We start from the raw sequence: 15,001 nt of genomic DNA on the forward strand, positions 1-15,001 counted from the left end.
GGTATTAATACACATTGTGATGTGTTCACTTTATGTCTTATATTCCATAATCTAGGCTTTCTCAAGATACTGCATAGGACTGGAGAAGATTTGGTCAATCAGGCTGGAACACATGCTGGGTTAGTAATTGCACAGATGCACGTATCTTTTGCATTGTCAGCAACAATTTCTGCGCAGGTCAAACTCGAGGTCTTACTCACAAGCAGCGACATACCAATGCAGCTAAGAGCTTCTTCATGGACTTCATTAAGCTACTCCAGCAAACCATGTGGACATCTTAACTCCAATTGGGAACAGATTTTCAATAACTAACTGTGTCCCTGATGTTTACACCCAGTGAAGGGCTCCAGCGGCCCAGTTTGCCAAATCTTTCTGGCTGAAGGGATCACTAGCTCTTTCTGGTCGCCCCTCTTCCAGGAATTAGCACCTCTGTAGTGGAGGTGACAGAACCAGATGTGTATCTGGATCTCAGCTCCCCCTATTAACAGCCAAGTATATTAGCTTTAAACCACTGATGAGCACAGCTTTGCTTAGAAATGCCAGTGGGACCCAGTGCAGCTGAAGTGTGAGTGTGTCTTCAAAGGCTGTAACTAGGGATGGGGGAATCGTGACACCAGGTACCTTCTATGAGCACCCCAGCAAGATTCAGCAGAGGTTGCTTTTCTAAGCCCTACACTGGTTTAACTAACCTGGTGCAAATGCATGTGTATCCACTCTCAAAGCTATTAAGCCATTCCTGAATAGGTACTTGATCTTATAAGAAGGCACCAGGCCAAATTCCCCATATGGTCACGGGAACACAACCCCCTTTTGGCACAAGTTTCTTCTCGGTCACAAAGTGTAGGTCTCTTCTAACACAGGTGTTGAGGCAATCTGTGCATGAAGCTAACTCCCCTTCTCATTAATGGCAGCTCTGCATGAGAAACTCCTGCACAGCAATGACAGGAAAGCCCCCAGCGTGTGTTAAAATGAGTCATAAATGTTCTAACAACATGATCATTTTGGCTCATTGCTGATACAGCATCTTAGTCGTCCTCCCAGCTCATGTTCTTACGCTGCACACCATTTCCAAGATTTGCAGTCCCTCTTTAACAATGCTGAGTTCAAAGTTCTCACCCAGAATAAAATGTTAAACGCTTAAAAAGTTTTTGTAGTCATTTTATTTCCTTCACTTAACCCAGAATTCCACCTTCTGAAATGGAATATACGCTAACTACTATGAAGCACAGCTGGTTGTCATTTGAGTAGTTTGCCAGGCTGTTAAAATTACTCTACCAGTTCGTACAGGGAGAGACTGGTGAGCACATGGTAAATGCATTTACTGGATGTCAATAGGAGGCTAGGATAAATGCAGGTACTTCTAGTAAGCCAGCAAGGTACAGTGAATCACACATAATCTATTTTGGAAAGGTTAGAATTTGATTATTTTTATAGCATTATAGAATGATTTGAGTTGGGATGAACCTTAAAGATGATCTAGCTCTAAAACCCCACCATTTATTTTGTTTCAGAAGTTGTGAACTTATTTATTTTTCAGAATTTACACACCTATGACTTAGGAAAAAAAATTTCTGTGAAGACAAATATGACTGGTTTGGGTTTCTATTCACAGGGTTCCTGTTTCTCGAAAACCTGATGTTTAAAAAGTCTTTCAGTAGAGGAAGAAGGTCAGAAACAAACCTGAAATGATGGCACTGGTGGTGAAGAACACAAAATTAATGGGGACAACTGCTGTTGCTTCATACAGATGCATTGCTTGATTCAAGAACCTGAAAGATAAGCATTATTGTATGTCATGCCTACAGGAGATTCCTTGCAATTTAAGTCAGGTTAGGCCACTTCTTGTCAGTTTAACAATAAGTGTGACCATTTCTTACCACAATAGCAAGTAGCCCTGGACAGCATACACATACTGAATTTACTTTCTGGTTTTGCCTCTGCAGAGTACAAATGAATAGGTGAAAGCAAGAAGGTTGGCATGGATTCTTCTGGCCACAGGCTTTCAATTGACATATTTTTGAAGCATTGCTAGAAAAATTTTGTCTGCCCCAGATAAGGGAGGAATGCTGGGGTATTGTTGCTTATGATCTGCTTTGGTTCTTGGAAGCAGTGCTGCCTGCAAGCAGCCAGGGACAAGTTGCTCTAATTCAAACAGGTTGTGTAAGGTACATTGGCATCATGGACACAAACGTGTGAGTTCTCAGAGGAACTGTTTCCCTTTGCTGAAGTCCACATTGCTGCTACTGCTCAATCCAGCTTGGCTGAAACACCTATTTGTATGTTTATCCATGCAATCACAACCCAGAAACACTGTCCTGCCAGGAAAGTCCAGGAAGGTGGCTTCAAGCTCCTTGGGTTGGAAACTCTCCACCCCGCTCTTCAGGAAGGCAACATGACCTCTCACCAGAACCATGAGCAAGAGTGTGCAGAACTACAGGGGCATACATTGCACACAGACCTGCAGGACTGAGACACTGGCCGTGGAGCAGCCTGCACAATCTGCACAAAGGCAAAGCAATGAACCCACTTGTACAGAGACCACAGCTATCAACATTCACCCACAGAGTGATGAATCATGAGCTGACATCGTGGATGCACCTGTAGATAGTCTGTTATGTGAATGGTCATTTCAGAGAGAAAAATCACGAGTCTGCAGACTATATTCAAGCCTGTAAAAAGAACCACACTTGAACATTTCAGTGGTGCAATATATGTGCACAGTAAAAATCCAAGCTTGGATCTGTTTTAGCCATTAAAGTAATTGCGTGGTTATTTTAGCAACTGTTGAACAGTCTCCATGGTGCTTTAAAAATAAAGAAATCCTACATATCCACAGGATAGTCAGGATTTTGAAGTCATTGAAAACACCTCATTATTTTCTCCCATTTGCAACAAACTTGGTCACAGGGACTAAAACAGTGATAGCAAGGCCCGGTGTTGGATCCAGGAGATTGTTGCAGCACAGGCTGTTCTCAGCTAATGAATGACAGTCATATAAAATAAGAGAGCAAACAAATAAAATGAAAAATTTAGACTGACAGCAGTGTCCCTGTTAGAAAATGCATCCAAAAGAGCAGAGAGAAAGGGACACTGAGCCCAGGGAATGAGATGGGAATGTTTCACTTCTGGTTTAATTTTGGCCAGTAAAAGAAAGAAAGAAAAAAAAAAATTACAAGATGGAGAGGTTAATTCAGCAGCTTCTTATTTACCAAGCTCTAATTTCCTATTGTAAATGCCTGGAGCTGTTCTCCCAGTGAAGACAAGCTGGATGTAAATCACTTTATAATCTGTTACAGGGGAGTTCCTGAGTCAGCCATGGAGAGTCAGTGCATAATAATGCATGGACTTTCTGATTCCACACGGGAATGGTATGTTCTGCCATGAAAAAGCTGGGTTGGCTTTTCTACCGGAAAATAATCATGCAAGTAACTACTCAGGCTCACACTGGAGCAGCCTAGATGAGATTACTGAAGGCTGCTATCAGCACCAGAAGCAGAGGGACAGGCAGAAAGGGAACAGCCTCTGTTCAGCTGCAAGACATATTTTACTGTGCTGCCACCCCCAGCAATCTGCAAAGGCAGCAGAAACCAATCCCTTCACAGACCAGAGGCCTGCAGGGGAAACTTGAAAGGTACAGTCATGCAGGGAAGCAAAGTGCAACATGCAGATTTAACAGAGGCAGGGAGAAAGTTGGGGTAAACTCCCTTCTTCAGTCTGACTAGGGCCATAAAGCTGGGGAACAGACATGAATAATGAGGATAATCGTGGTCATTTGATTATTCAGCAATAAAGATTTCTAAAAGTAACCCCCAAATGACTACATAAGTATAAATTTCACTTAGTCTGTTAAGACCTGTGCCAAAACTAGACCAGTAAATTTGGGAAGACCTTGTTGAAGGTGATAATGAGAGGAGGTGGTGTCCATAACAATCAATTATAAACTAAGAAATAAAGTTTAAATAAACAATACAACCAGCTGGAAGCAATTTATGCATCTATCAAGGCTCTGCCAGAATTTGTTGCCTTAAAATGCAACTTGTATCTGGAATCATTATCAGTACCAAATAAAACTGTCAGATAAAACATGTATGAAGGTTAGTAGGTAAGTAGAATCTCACTTACTTGATTTGGAAAACACAAGAAGTTGCCATTAAAACACACATGATATAGAAAACAGAGTAAGTTAGCTGCATTTTCCCCTTCACAGAAAGTGCTATCATGCTGGACACAGCCTTAACAGCAATGACAGTCAGTGATGCTGAAAGGGAAGGGAAGAGATTAGCAGGGCAGGACTCAGATTAGCACTTCAGTGCATCACTGAGGGAGGACAAGGATCCAGGTCACAGCCATAGGACTGTTCACTTCAAATAAGACTGAAAAAGGACTTGGGCACCTAAACCAAGTGTATGATTTGATAAATGCTTGCTAAGCTACTATCTAAGCTCAGTGGCCTCAGATCCAAGTACACTTTGTGTTTTGCCTTTAAGTCTTTTTAGCACAGTGGACCCCCAGTTGAAGGTGGTGGTACAACAGCCTCCACATCTTCCACACATCCTTTATTTAGCTCCACATCCTTTATTCGGCTCATTTGGAGCCCATGTTACAGTATTCGGGAGACATCTGAGAAGTCTGTCTATCTGTTCAAAGCAGTTAGGATGCTTCTTTATAGCAGCCTGCATGTGTCACTGGCAGCCTCAAATAACTCCTCATCCTCAGGATTTCTCTTCTGAAACTTCTGGACAAAGTTGACTTCTGGGATCACATCCCAAAGCACCTAACTCTCCCCATGCATTATATATATGAAGAGCAGACAAACAACACAGGGGTCTGCACTTCATGTCAAGATCCAGGCTCTTGAGACCATTTACTGGATTTATCCCACAGAAAGAGTATTCCAGTAGTGTATTGTCATTCCATTTAATCACTAATATTGTATCACCACAAACAAATTTCAGACAGCAGGCAATGGTTTTTATACACGTCACCAGTTCAGAGAGGTTTTGCAAGAGAAATCTGTCAGAAAAGGGGCTGAGAGTTTAGCTAAGAGTTACTTTAGATTTCCTTTTGGAGCTCTTGGTTTGTGGAAGTTAACCCAAGAAGTCTGTAATTACTGCAAAAAAAAATGTAACAAGCTCAAAAAACCCTAAAAAATTCAAGAGTCAGGCTGCAGAGATGACCTTTGAAGAAAGGTAATTAATTGTCAGGAGCACCATCCCCCAGCTGAGATCCAGTTCCACCCTTGTGCAGAGCTGAGGAGTGTTGGATTTCAGTGGTCTGATTCATCCTCCTGTAACATTCAGATTGGCAAGGAGACCTGTGCTGTGCAAAAGGTTCAGGCCAAAGGTTGGGAGAAAAGGAGAGGGAAGAAGAATGAATGCAGGTTTGTGGGTTTGATTGCAAGCATTTTTCTTCTAGAAAGTCCAAAAGTTCAGGGGGAGTTTAAGAGTTGCATACATCCTGTGATGATCCTGTTCATCACCACGAAATTCACTGTTTTCATGACAACCTCTCCCCCCAGCACTTCACTTCTTTCTCTGAAATGGAAACAGGTGAAGTGCTTTGACAAACACAGCTGTAAAACTGAGCAGAGGTCAAGCACTGGCCTGCAGTGGTGCAAATGCTATGCTACAAAGTCAAAAATACACTCAAGCCCCAACAAGACATCAACATAAAACTGAGATTTGCACCCCAACATGGGGAAGTTATTATTTTAAAAGAACACTTACAGGTAAAAATTAGTATTTTGAATTGTCATGCTAAGGGTAAAGATGGCTAATTTTTTTTTATAATGAAAGGCCAATTTCCACTCCTTAAAATTTTAACAAGATAGAAATTAAAGCACCAAGGGGTTTGAGAAGTGAAATTACCTTTTTCATTGAAGCAACTCCAAAACAGGTTTCAAACCCAGGAGTTGTTTTCTCTGTCAGAATGACCTCCCCTCTAAGCTAGTGTGTCAAATGATGTCACTCTCCAGCTGTTAGGGCAGAAACCTCTGAAATCCCACTATAATCTGAAATGTTTTCCCCAAATTTATGATAACTGAGCGTATACATGAGGTAAGATGATTCTCACCAAATGAATCTGCAGAGTTGTACTAAGCAAAACTTCATCAGATTTTGTGATCACCTCTGTATTTTCTTGATGGTGAAAGTAGCTTGCATAGGCAGTGAAACACAAGGCTGCCCTCTCTGTAAAGAAACCTTTCCACATTTAATTTACATCTGTATGAACACTCCACCAGGACTGTATCATCTCCCATGAGCACTCACCCCTTCAGCAGGCAGGGCCTTGCAAGGGCAGTGCCTGTGTCACACAGCTGGGAGCAAAGAAATGGACAATTTTTCAGCCCCTCCATCACTTCACTCAGCAGAAAGGTCAGAGACCAACCAAAGTGCTCCAAGTGTAGATTTGTAGGGACTGCCAGGCTCCAGGACAGCTGCAGGAGCCAGAGTCAGATTCCGTTCAGAGCTTCGTGCTCAAGGGAAATGTCAGTATTTCAGAAGGTCCCGTGAACCAGGATTTGCTTGTTTGTGTCTTTTTTAACACAGCAGAAACAATGACACATTTTTCCTCATGTTGCATAAGCTCATGAAAACCTCGGCAGCCCCCAGCTGAAAATGTATTTTTGGTTGGTTGCAGCCAGCCCAGCGGACTGCGGGGCACAGGTTTGCAGCCCTGGTTCCGCAGCTCCGCGTGTCCCTTTGCCACCGGGGCTGGCCAGACCAAGTGCCCAGCTCTCCCAGGGCTTGCTCGGGGCAGCACCGTGGTGGGCCAGCCCACAAGTGCAGCAGTGATGTGGAAGAACACATCTGGAAATCTTCAGGCTTCCAGTTATGCAGGAGGAGGACCTGGACCCGGTCCAGGACTGGCTGGACCTTCGCTCAGGAGCGCACAGCGCTCCACACTCCTCACGGCCCTGCTGGAAGCTGCAGAGCGGCTCAGGCGAGCTTTGCCAAAGCTCCAGGGCTCTGTGCTAGGAGCTGGGGGACAGCCACTCTCACACTTCCCTCCTCCAAACCAACAGCAGCCAGACCTGAGGCTCTGGGGGCTCTTCCATCTCTGCCTCATGCAGGGAGCAAGGAAATCCTGCAATGCTTCTGCAGAGCTACAGATCCTAACATTCCTAGGGCTGGGAAACCGACAAAGGAAGACTGTCCCCAAAAAGTTGCTCCAAAAGTCTGAGTTTTTCAGCTGAGTAAGAAACCACTCAGGGTTTTTACCCTGAAGGAAGGGAATTATTAAATCTGTGAGGGTTTTTACATTCAGTTAAATGCAATTTTGTACCTGGCAAACTTTAGTGAAATTCTATTTTACCAAAAACCCTCATGGTCATCTCCATTAGAAATGTAAGTCTTTGCAGACTGATACACCCACTGAAATTGGAGAAAAAAATAACCTTTGACTTAGATGGCACCTTTCACTCCAACCAAAGATTTGTGTCCCATGAGGGTTTCACGGAGAAATGACAAGACAAGGACAGGAGAATTTGTCACATGGGGTGGTGAAAATTCTTGATATAACCCTACAAGCATAGGAGCTTTAGAGATGAACTCCTGACATTTCTCAAAATGGATTCAAGTTTAACTTTATTGAAAGATTCTGATAAAATTATCTCCTGTATTTTCCCTGGTCATTGATTGTGGGGACAATGATAGAAAACAAACTTCAGTGGCCCACTGAGTTCTTGTTCTTCTTCAGGAAAGGTGGTAAAATATGAAATGTTGCATATGCAAATAGTCATAGATAATTTAAAGTTGTTGTATGTGAAGTTGTCCCAGCATATCACTGCATTTGTTTACAGAGTGCTTACAAGGTCTTAAGCTGCTCTGTTTTAGAGAACTGATTTTCACAGCCTGCTCTCCAAAACACAGTTTTGAATAGTCCACTTTCCCAGGATCAAAACCTAGAGTGTTATTTAAAACATGCTTCAGAATACCATTGCACATAGCGTATTAATTTGAGGGTATCTGTAAAAAGAAATAGTCCGAGCAATAAGCACAGAAACTGTTTAATAATCAGCTTTTCTCTTCAAAAAGAGAACCCAGTAAAAATCATGTGAAATGCTTCAATGATTCTTCTTCAGCACACAGCTTTGAAATGGCTGTAATCTAAAGTGTCTGGAGAGATGGAGTGACAAGGAATTATCAAGTAACAGACAGGAACATTAAAGTGAATAATATGTTCTTACCCAGTAGAGCTACCATCATTAACAAAACCATGATGTGTTTCACAGCCTTTCTTTTGTAAAAATAGAGGAGAATGCAGAATATTAGAATTTCTAAAATCTGAAAATAAAAGAAAAGAAAGTTAGAGCTGTGAAACTACCTAATGAATGCTTCATTCAAAGTCTTTGAGATGTCACATTTATTTTTGCTGCTCTATATGTTCAAAGCAAAGAATGGCTTTATAAAATATCTTCTGCTAAAAAATAACTGTTGACAGTTGACTGAGCTAACAACTGTTGTCATTTATCTTTCCTGCTATAGCAAAAGTTAAGCTTTGAGCATTTTTTATATCTTCAGTTTTTTGTTTTGTACTTCTATCTATATTTTGTCACTGGTAATATTGAGAATACTTTTGTTTAATGTGAGAGCAAAGGTACCAATATTTATCAGTAAACAATACCACTTACAGAAACTCTGTCTATAATTCCCATGGAGTAAAGTACTTTTCTAAAGAAAGAGCAATCTCTCCTTCTAGCTATAGTATTCCTAGTGTCACTCACTCTCTGTGATGTGCAAACTTCTTTTTGTTCCCCTCTTTGCCCTTCTCACCACTCCTACTTTAAACTCCCCTCAAGACTTTGTCCAAATTTTCTGCCATACATCATAAGGAGGAAAGCACTTATTTCATGTGGTCGTTCTTAAATCACAGGTACCTGCCAGGACCTTACCTTGAAAAGTTCAATGACACACTAGCAGACCACACTATTGGACATGTTGAGAGGCTGAAGCAGCTCCATGGTCCAGTTTTGCTGCTTCAATAACATGTGACAGCTAAATGACAGGTAAATTTGCTGACTTGGTGTTCATATGTCTCTGCAGATTCCCTCAATAACTCTTGCATAGGTAGCATGGGTATTTTGCCACCTGCCCAAAGGGGTTGCTCAAATATCCCTCTATGCCTAAAGAGAAGAGCCAGTGCAAGGGCCATAAAGCTTCTGTGAAGCCCAGAAGACTTATGAAAGCAGGAGAAATGCACCTCTGCACTGAGGGGTGCTCAGAAGCCTGGTAGCCTTAGAGACAGCATGAAGATGTCAAGTTCATTTGTGCATGTCAGAAAGTAATCAAATGGGGGAAATAAGACAGAAAATGAGATTGTCATCATTACTGAATCTCATTATTGTTATTTTTTGCCAACAAAGCAAGTCATAGACACACCTGTTAATCTCCTTGATTTTGTCACCACCATATATTTTGTTTTATAATCCGCTTCACTCTTAAATCAACAGCCACCATAAGGCAGCACCGGACTCAAAAGTACCTGGGAGTTGTGCTGAAATTTCCAAAGAGGCAACTGAACAGTTACCACTGATGGTTATATAATGTAAGTAGCCCACTTCTCATTTTGGAGAGTGACTGCAGCAGGAAAGCTGTCAGCTCTGCCCAGTTCCTGAAATTCTCTGCCACACTTATACCCTCCCCAGTTCAGTAGTGTTTAAAAATATTAACAGAACATAATTATACTATAATTAAATTTTTATTTACTTTCATGTGAATCTCTTGCTCCCAAAGACAGCCAAGAGACAATTGGATTTCAAAACATGAAGAACACAAATTTGGATTTTATACCAACTTTCTTTTAAAAAATGTCAAATATTTATCACAAGATTGGAAAAACCAAAACAACAAATTTGAGAGGGAAGGGGTGTTTGGTTGGTGTTTGTTTGTTTTTCAAATGCATTGAATAAAATAAAGCATTTGGCTGTGGGTTAATTAAAAACAAAACCAAAGAACCATTCCTGGATTACCTGGCTAATACTAATTGAATAATCTTTGCAATCTCTTGTGAAGTGCTGGTCTCATCTTCCCACAGATTGATGTTCCTCCCCACCAGGCTTGCACCCAGAGATGAAAACTTGGCCACTAGCTGGGGGAAAAGAGGCTTTTGTCTCAGTCTCACAGAAAGTAACTTGGCCAGCCTCTCCAGCTTAATTCAACAGTGCAACACTGGGTAAGTCTAAATCAGGAACCAAGGCACAAGAAATGTCAAGATCTGCAGACAGGTGAGTTCATCTTGGCCCCTCTTGAAAACTATGGCAGAGTTTTGAAGGGATAAGTAAAGGTGGCAGCTTTGCTTTTCGTGCCACTGCCAAACAACCTCTTAGGGCCAGAGGGGAATATCCTATTATGCAGCTACAACAGCCACCAGGTAGCTTCATTTGCTATTCTGACAGGGAACAATTGGTAACAGAACAGAAGAAACCTGTGTAGGTTGTACAGAAATCCATGAGACAGCCCTACTGCAGGCAGCCACACCTGCATTGATTCATTTTATATCCTCTAGGCAATCACAGCAGGGGGAAGCACCATCAGCTGTCCTGCCACTGAGATTTTAAACTATGCAAGAGCAATCATCCAAAAACAAGCCAAGGGACAGTCACTAGCTCAAACTGTTCCATCACAGCAGCTCTGTCATTCCACTCCCTCTTCTACCTCAGTCCAACCCCCTGAGTGTCAGGTAGTGCCAAGCAGCACCAGCTTTGACTGAAGCAGGTCATCATAGCTGGCTCTGTCCATCAGCCTTCTGTTGGTCCTCATCATTTCATCATCTCCTCTCTTGCTAAAGCTACAATAAAGCTCCACTGTCATCTCCTCCTGTTTAAAAGCAAACCAACCCACCAAGACAACACGTCTGAAAGGAAACAGCCAAGAAAAATGATCAAAAGGACACTGGAGTCCCTGATGGCAGCTCTGGAAGGGGTGCACAGGTCTGAGTGTGTCGCCACCCCTACCTCCTGGGGAAGCCCCAAGAGCAGCCATGGTGTAGGGCCAGAGATGGCAGTCCTGTGGCCAAGGCTAGGGAGATAAATGATGTTTGCTTTTCAGGGCTGCTGTTTAGGTTTACTCAGCTCTGCCAAGTCTCACATACTAGGCTGGAAATCCAAACAATTAGTTCTCAGTGCTGCCCAGCAGCCTAAATATTCTTCTGTGGTTCTCTGCCACTTGGTGACCCACCTACAGGTCCTCTTTAATCAGAAGACAAGGGAGAGTCTCTGACAATTAAGTTACACTGCAAGGAGAGTCCATGGCTCCTAACAGAGCCTCACACAGCTGGGGTGCCCCAGCTGCTGCCTAAAATGTTCTTCTGAGAACTCCCCCAAACAGTCCTTAGTCTCATCACTGATAGCTGTGGTAGTAGTCAATATGAAGTCCAGGAATGGGAAGGGCATAGACTATATCAGCTTCACATACGTTGTTTAGAGGAAATGAAGGAACTTTACCTGTTTAAAATCATCTTTGCTATTACAACTAATCTCTGCTGAGGTCTCCTCAAGCCCACATATCATCAACATTTTTTGATAATCATGTTTTCAATGTTTCTAGGCTTGACCAGAAGGCACCAAAACAAAATACCACATTGGCTGCCTCAAATGCTTTTCTGACATATACAGGGTGGTCTTCTAGGCACTTCAAAAGAAAAGCAGAAGTGTTTTGAACCTGATTTTGCAGAGATTAAATATTAACAACACAATTCTTATGCTTCTGTTTAGGGAAACCTAAGAGCTTCGTCTATGATTTATGTCTTCTGTACATTCCAAGGGCACATAAGCAAAGGAGAATAAAACAAGCTAGGGTAGTCATTCTTGCTCAGACATAATTATCCTACTGCAGAGTCCCAGAAGGTGACTCAAAGTTGTCCTGTGGGAATTAGAGGCTACTTTTGCAGAGTATACCAATGGAGTGACACATAGGCATGGTTTACCACCCACAAGAGAGCATTTTGTACCATTGGAGCTTTGTATTTCTCAGCAGACCACACTTTGGGGCTACTTTTAGAAAGATCATTGGACTGTGTTATACTTCTGTACTGTCTCCTCATTGTATACACTGGAAAATCTGCAGCTTCTGCTGCAATTTTTAATATCTCAACAGACAACCTGTGCCAGGCATTTTACAACCAGTTTTGAAGAGCTGGTTCCCTGCCCAAAAAGAGTGTTTACGGCAGGATTCGCTTGATTTTCCAGGGGCATACCAGGGTAATCTGGATGACATCTCAAGTCTCTTGTGGAGCCTCTCGCTCATCCACCTTCTTTGGTCAGAGGAAGCTCAACACAGATGAACTCAAGGAACAAGAGGAACACATAAAGTTGATATATTCCCAAGTCCAAGTCAAGATTTGCTGTGTATTTGCTCCATCCTTCTCTACAACCTATGCTACACATGCAGAATTAGATGCTGGCTGAGGTAGGGAAAAGAGATAAGAGGAGAAATGAAGTTCTGAGGTAACCTTCTACCTCCTCACAATGTCTCTTAAGAAGAATACAACACAGTCCTCCTGCACATTCAATTGTATTCTTGAAAACTTGTCCTGAAATTAAGTCAAAAAAGTCCTCAGGTGGGGAAAAGCCCTTTTCCAGGAACTTGTTGTTTTCAAGAAAATATGAATGGTATATCACACAAAAATTTCTGAGTGTGGCTAGGGAGTTTTCTCTCTCCACCGTTTCTACACAAATGGGTGAATCAACAATCAGTGATTTAAAATCAGTGTCTAAAATGTCAGGCTACTTTATCATCTATAAGTGGAACTGCATGGTAGAGGGTGACAGTCAGTAGAAAAGAAAGAGCATTGATATCCCTATTTTGAACTCCCTCCTCCTACTCTGCTGATTGCATGGACTTCTTGAAGCTCTTGTAGATGCTGAAGCTACCCTTACTGGGTACCCCAAAACTCTTGGATATTGCCTTCCAAAGCTTCTCTACTGCCTGATTAAAAGTACCTGTTGTGAGTTACACAGCATGAATATTAATTTTTTCCACCAAGCTGAATCAGCATCTTCCAGGATCTTTTAAAGGGCACAAAAATTTGAAAGAGAGTTTAAAATGCACAGCAAATTGAAAGAGAGGATCAACCTGTTTCATGGCAGCTTATGATTTGTCTTTAATCAGTAGTTAATGGATAGTTAGATGCATGTAAAGTTTGCAAGTTGGCTAAAAGCTTAAGGTCCTTAAACTGCCTACTCAATGGCTTTCTAACTGAGATTCCTTCTAAGAAAAGCCTGGGCACTAAGAATCTGAGTGAGTCCCTATTCTAGGAAATAGTAATTGCTTCTGAAGTTCCTATATTGCATCTTTTACATTCAGCTGAAGGAAAACATTTTCAGCTTTCCAGAGGAAAAGAGGGACAGAAATTCATCCTACTCACTCTGGTCTTGTTCCTGATGTTAATTAAATACATCAATGAAGATATATGGTGTTTGAAGTTTGTTTAAAGATACTTTAATCAAAACGGTATTTTTCTATTTGAATTCTGTCTCAGGCTCAGATTAACCTAAGTGGCAGTGAAGTAGGCCACCACTTCACATCTCAGATCCATAAAAAGCTCCTTTCAGCCAGGCTTAACAACATGGGAATAAAACAGAGTGATATGAAAGACAAAAGTAGAACCAAGGTCATAGATAGCCTGATTTTTAAAAGCACAATTCCATCACATTCCAGAAAAGCCTTGAAACTTAGATGTACAAGCAGACAAGGTGGCATGAACACATATATAGGACATTTAAACAGTACCAATATTTAGGTTTTCCCTCAAGTTCCCCAAATATCAAAATCTTTCCACTCTTGTTAATCCTGCACAATTATGACTTTCCCCTGACATGAAGTTAAAAATTATCCTTTATTGCTGCATATTTTCAGTTTGGATTCAGTAGGATGATGAGGGACTTTCTCTCCTTTAAAACTCACACAATTTATCTTCAGGAGCAGTTTTTCTACCACTAATTCATAATGCTATAAAAAGCCCAGTAACCCCAGTTTTTCTGATTAAGGGAGTAGTATGAACCAGATACTCACTGAATATACCAAAAAAGGCCAGCTCACTAAGTAATTCTGCACTTGTCTTGCTGTGAGCTCTTGAGGTACATTTGGAGCAAATGTGACCAACAAGTATATCCCTGTTATTGTCAGCGTTCCTCCTTCAAAGAAAAGGACACGTTACTTTGACAATACAGTATTTGGTAATCATGTTTATACTTCACTTCCATCTGATTAGGAAATAGTTTCTAGAAGAAAATTTAAGTCTATTTAAACAGATCTATACTTAGGCAATTGGATTGCCTTGCATTTGTGGTCTTATCTAGTCTAACTTTTATTAAAGACTCAAAGAATTTTGGAAATGTGAAAAAAGTTGTCAGTAAAGCCATGTGAATTAGGGTTCCAACTCAACAATGCATTTTCAAATACGACAAAGGAGCCTTCGTATTTCTCCCAGGCAGAAAGTTCATCACACAAACTTAGCCTGAACTGAAAGGACAAGTTTCCTACTAGTGCAGTCAGTTAGATCATTAGCCAGTGTAAATAAACATGACTGTGCCAAAGTCAGTGTGGCCACAGAGACCTGCAGCAGCCATCAACCTGCCCTGGAAGCATCAGATGCAACACACATGTGCCAGTCCAGTGCTCAAGTGAAGCTGTCAGTCATAGGGCCAAAATTCTGGCTGCTCCCTGTTGTATTTGCAGATCTATGAACTGTTTTATAAAAGGATGATTTGCAATAGACTGTTCAACCACTAGGCTGCCAGGGCCCCATTTCAAGGTCGAACTTGCATTATTATGCTTTTAATAAAAATCTGCAAGTTCTGCCTTGTGGACATCTGCCTGTGACAAACACAGATGTTCACTGAAGTATCAAGATAGAAGTGAGATGATCCTAAGATCATAAACTGTATGGGATTAAGGAAGATATTAGCTAATCAATTTTTCTTCAAGTAATCTTAAAATTCTTGGTAAATCTATAAATCGGTGAGGAATGCAAGGCTCAGGAATACAAAACAAAGCACATC

The 15,001-nt window shown here is 41.5% G+C and overlaps 1 protein-coding gene across 4 annotated transcripts in view; it reads right to left on the reverse strand.

The window, feature by feature from the left end:
• NIPAL2 (NIPA like domain containing 2) overlaps nt 1-15,001 on the reverse strand; it is a 58,635-nt gene that overhangs the window by 10,371 nt on the left and 33,263 nt on the right. For all 4 annotated transcript variants that reach the window (XR_005256041.1, XM_038129494.1, XM_038129493.1 and 1 more), the window contains exons 5-8: nt 14,013-14,134; nt 8,189-8,285; nt 4,123-4,258; nt 1,681-1,769 (exon numbers count right to left, since the gene is read on the reverse strand). Coding sequence is in view for 3 of the 4 variants with exons in the window: in XM_038129494.1 (XP_037985422.1) it covers nt 1,681-1,769; nt 4,123-4,258; nt 8,189-8,285; nt 14,013-14,134 (444 nt within the window). In the remaining variant the exon portion in view is untranslated. The remainder of the gene's footprint in view (nt 1-1,680; nt 1,770-4,122; nt 4,259-8,188; nt 8,286-14,012; nt 14,135-15,001) is intronic.

This window comes from Motacilla alba, chromosome 2, assembly GCF_015832195.1.
Source record: "Motacilla alba alba isolate MOTALB_02 chromosome 2, Motacilla_alba_V1.0_pri, whole genome shotgun sequence".
Lineage (NCBI taxonomy): Eukaryota > Metazoa > Chordata > Aves > Passeriformes > Motacillidae > Motacilla > Motacilla alba.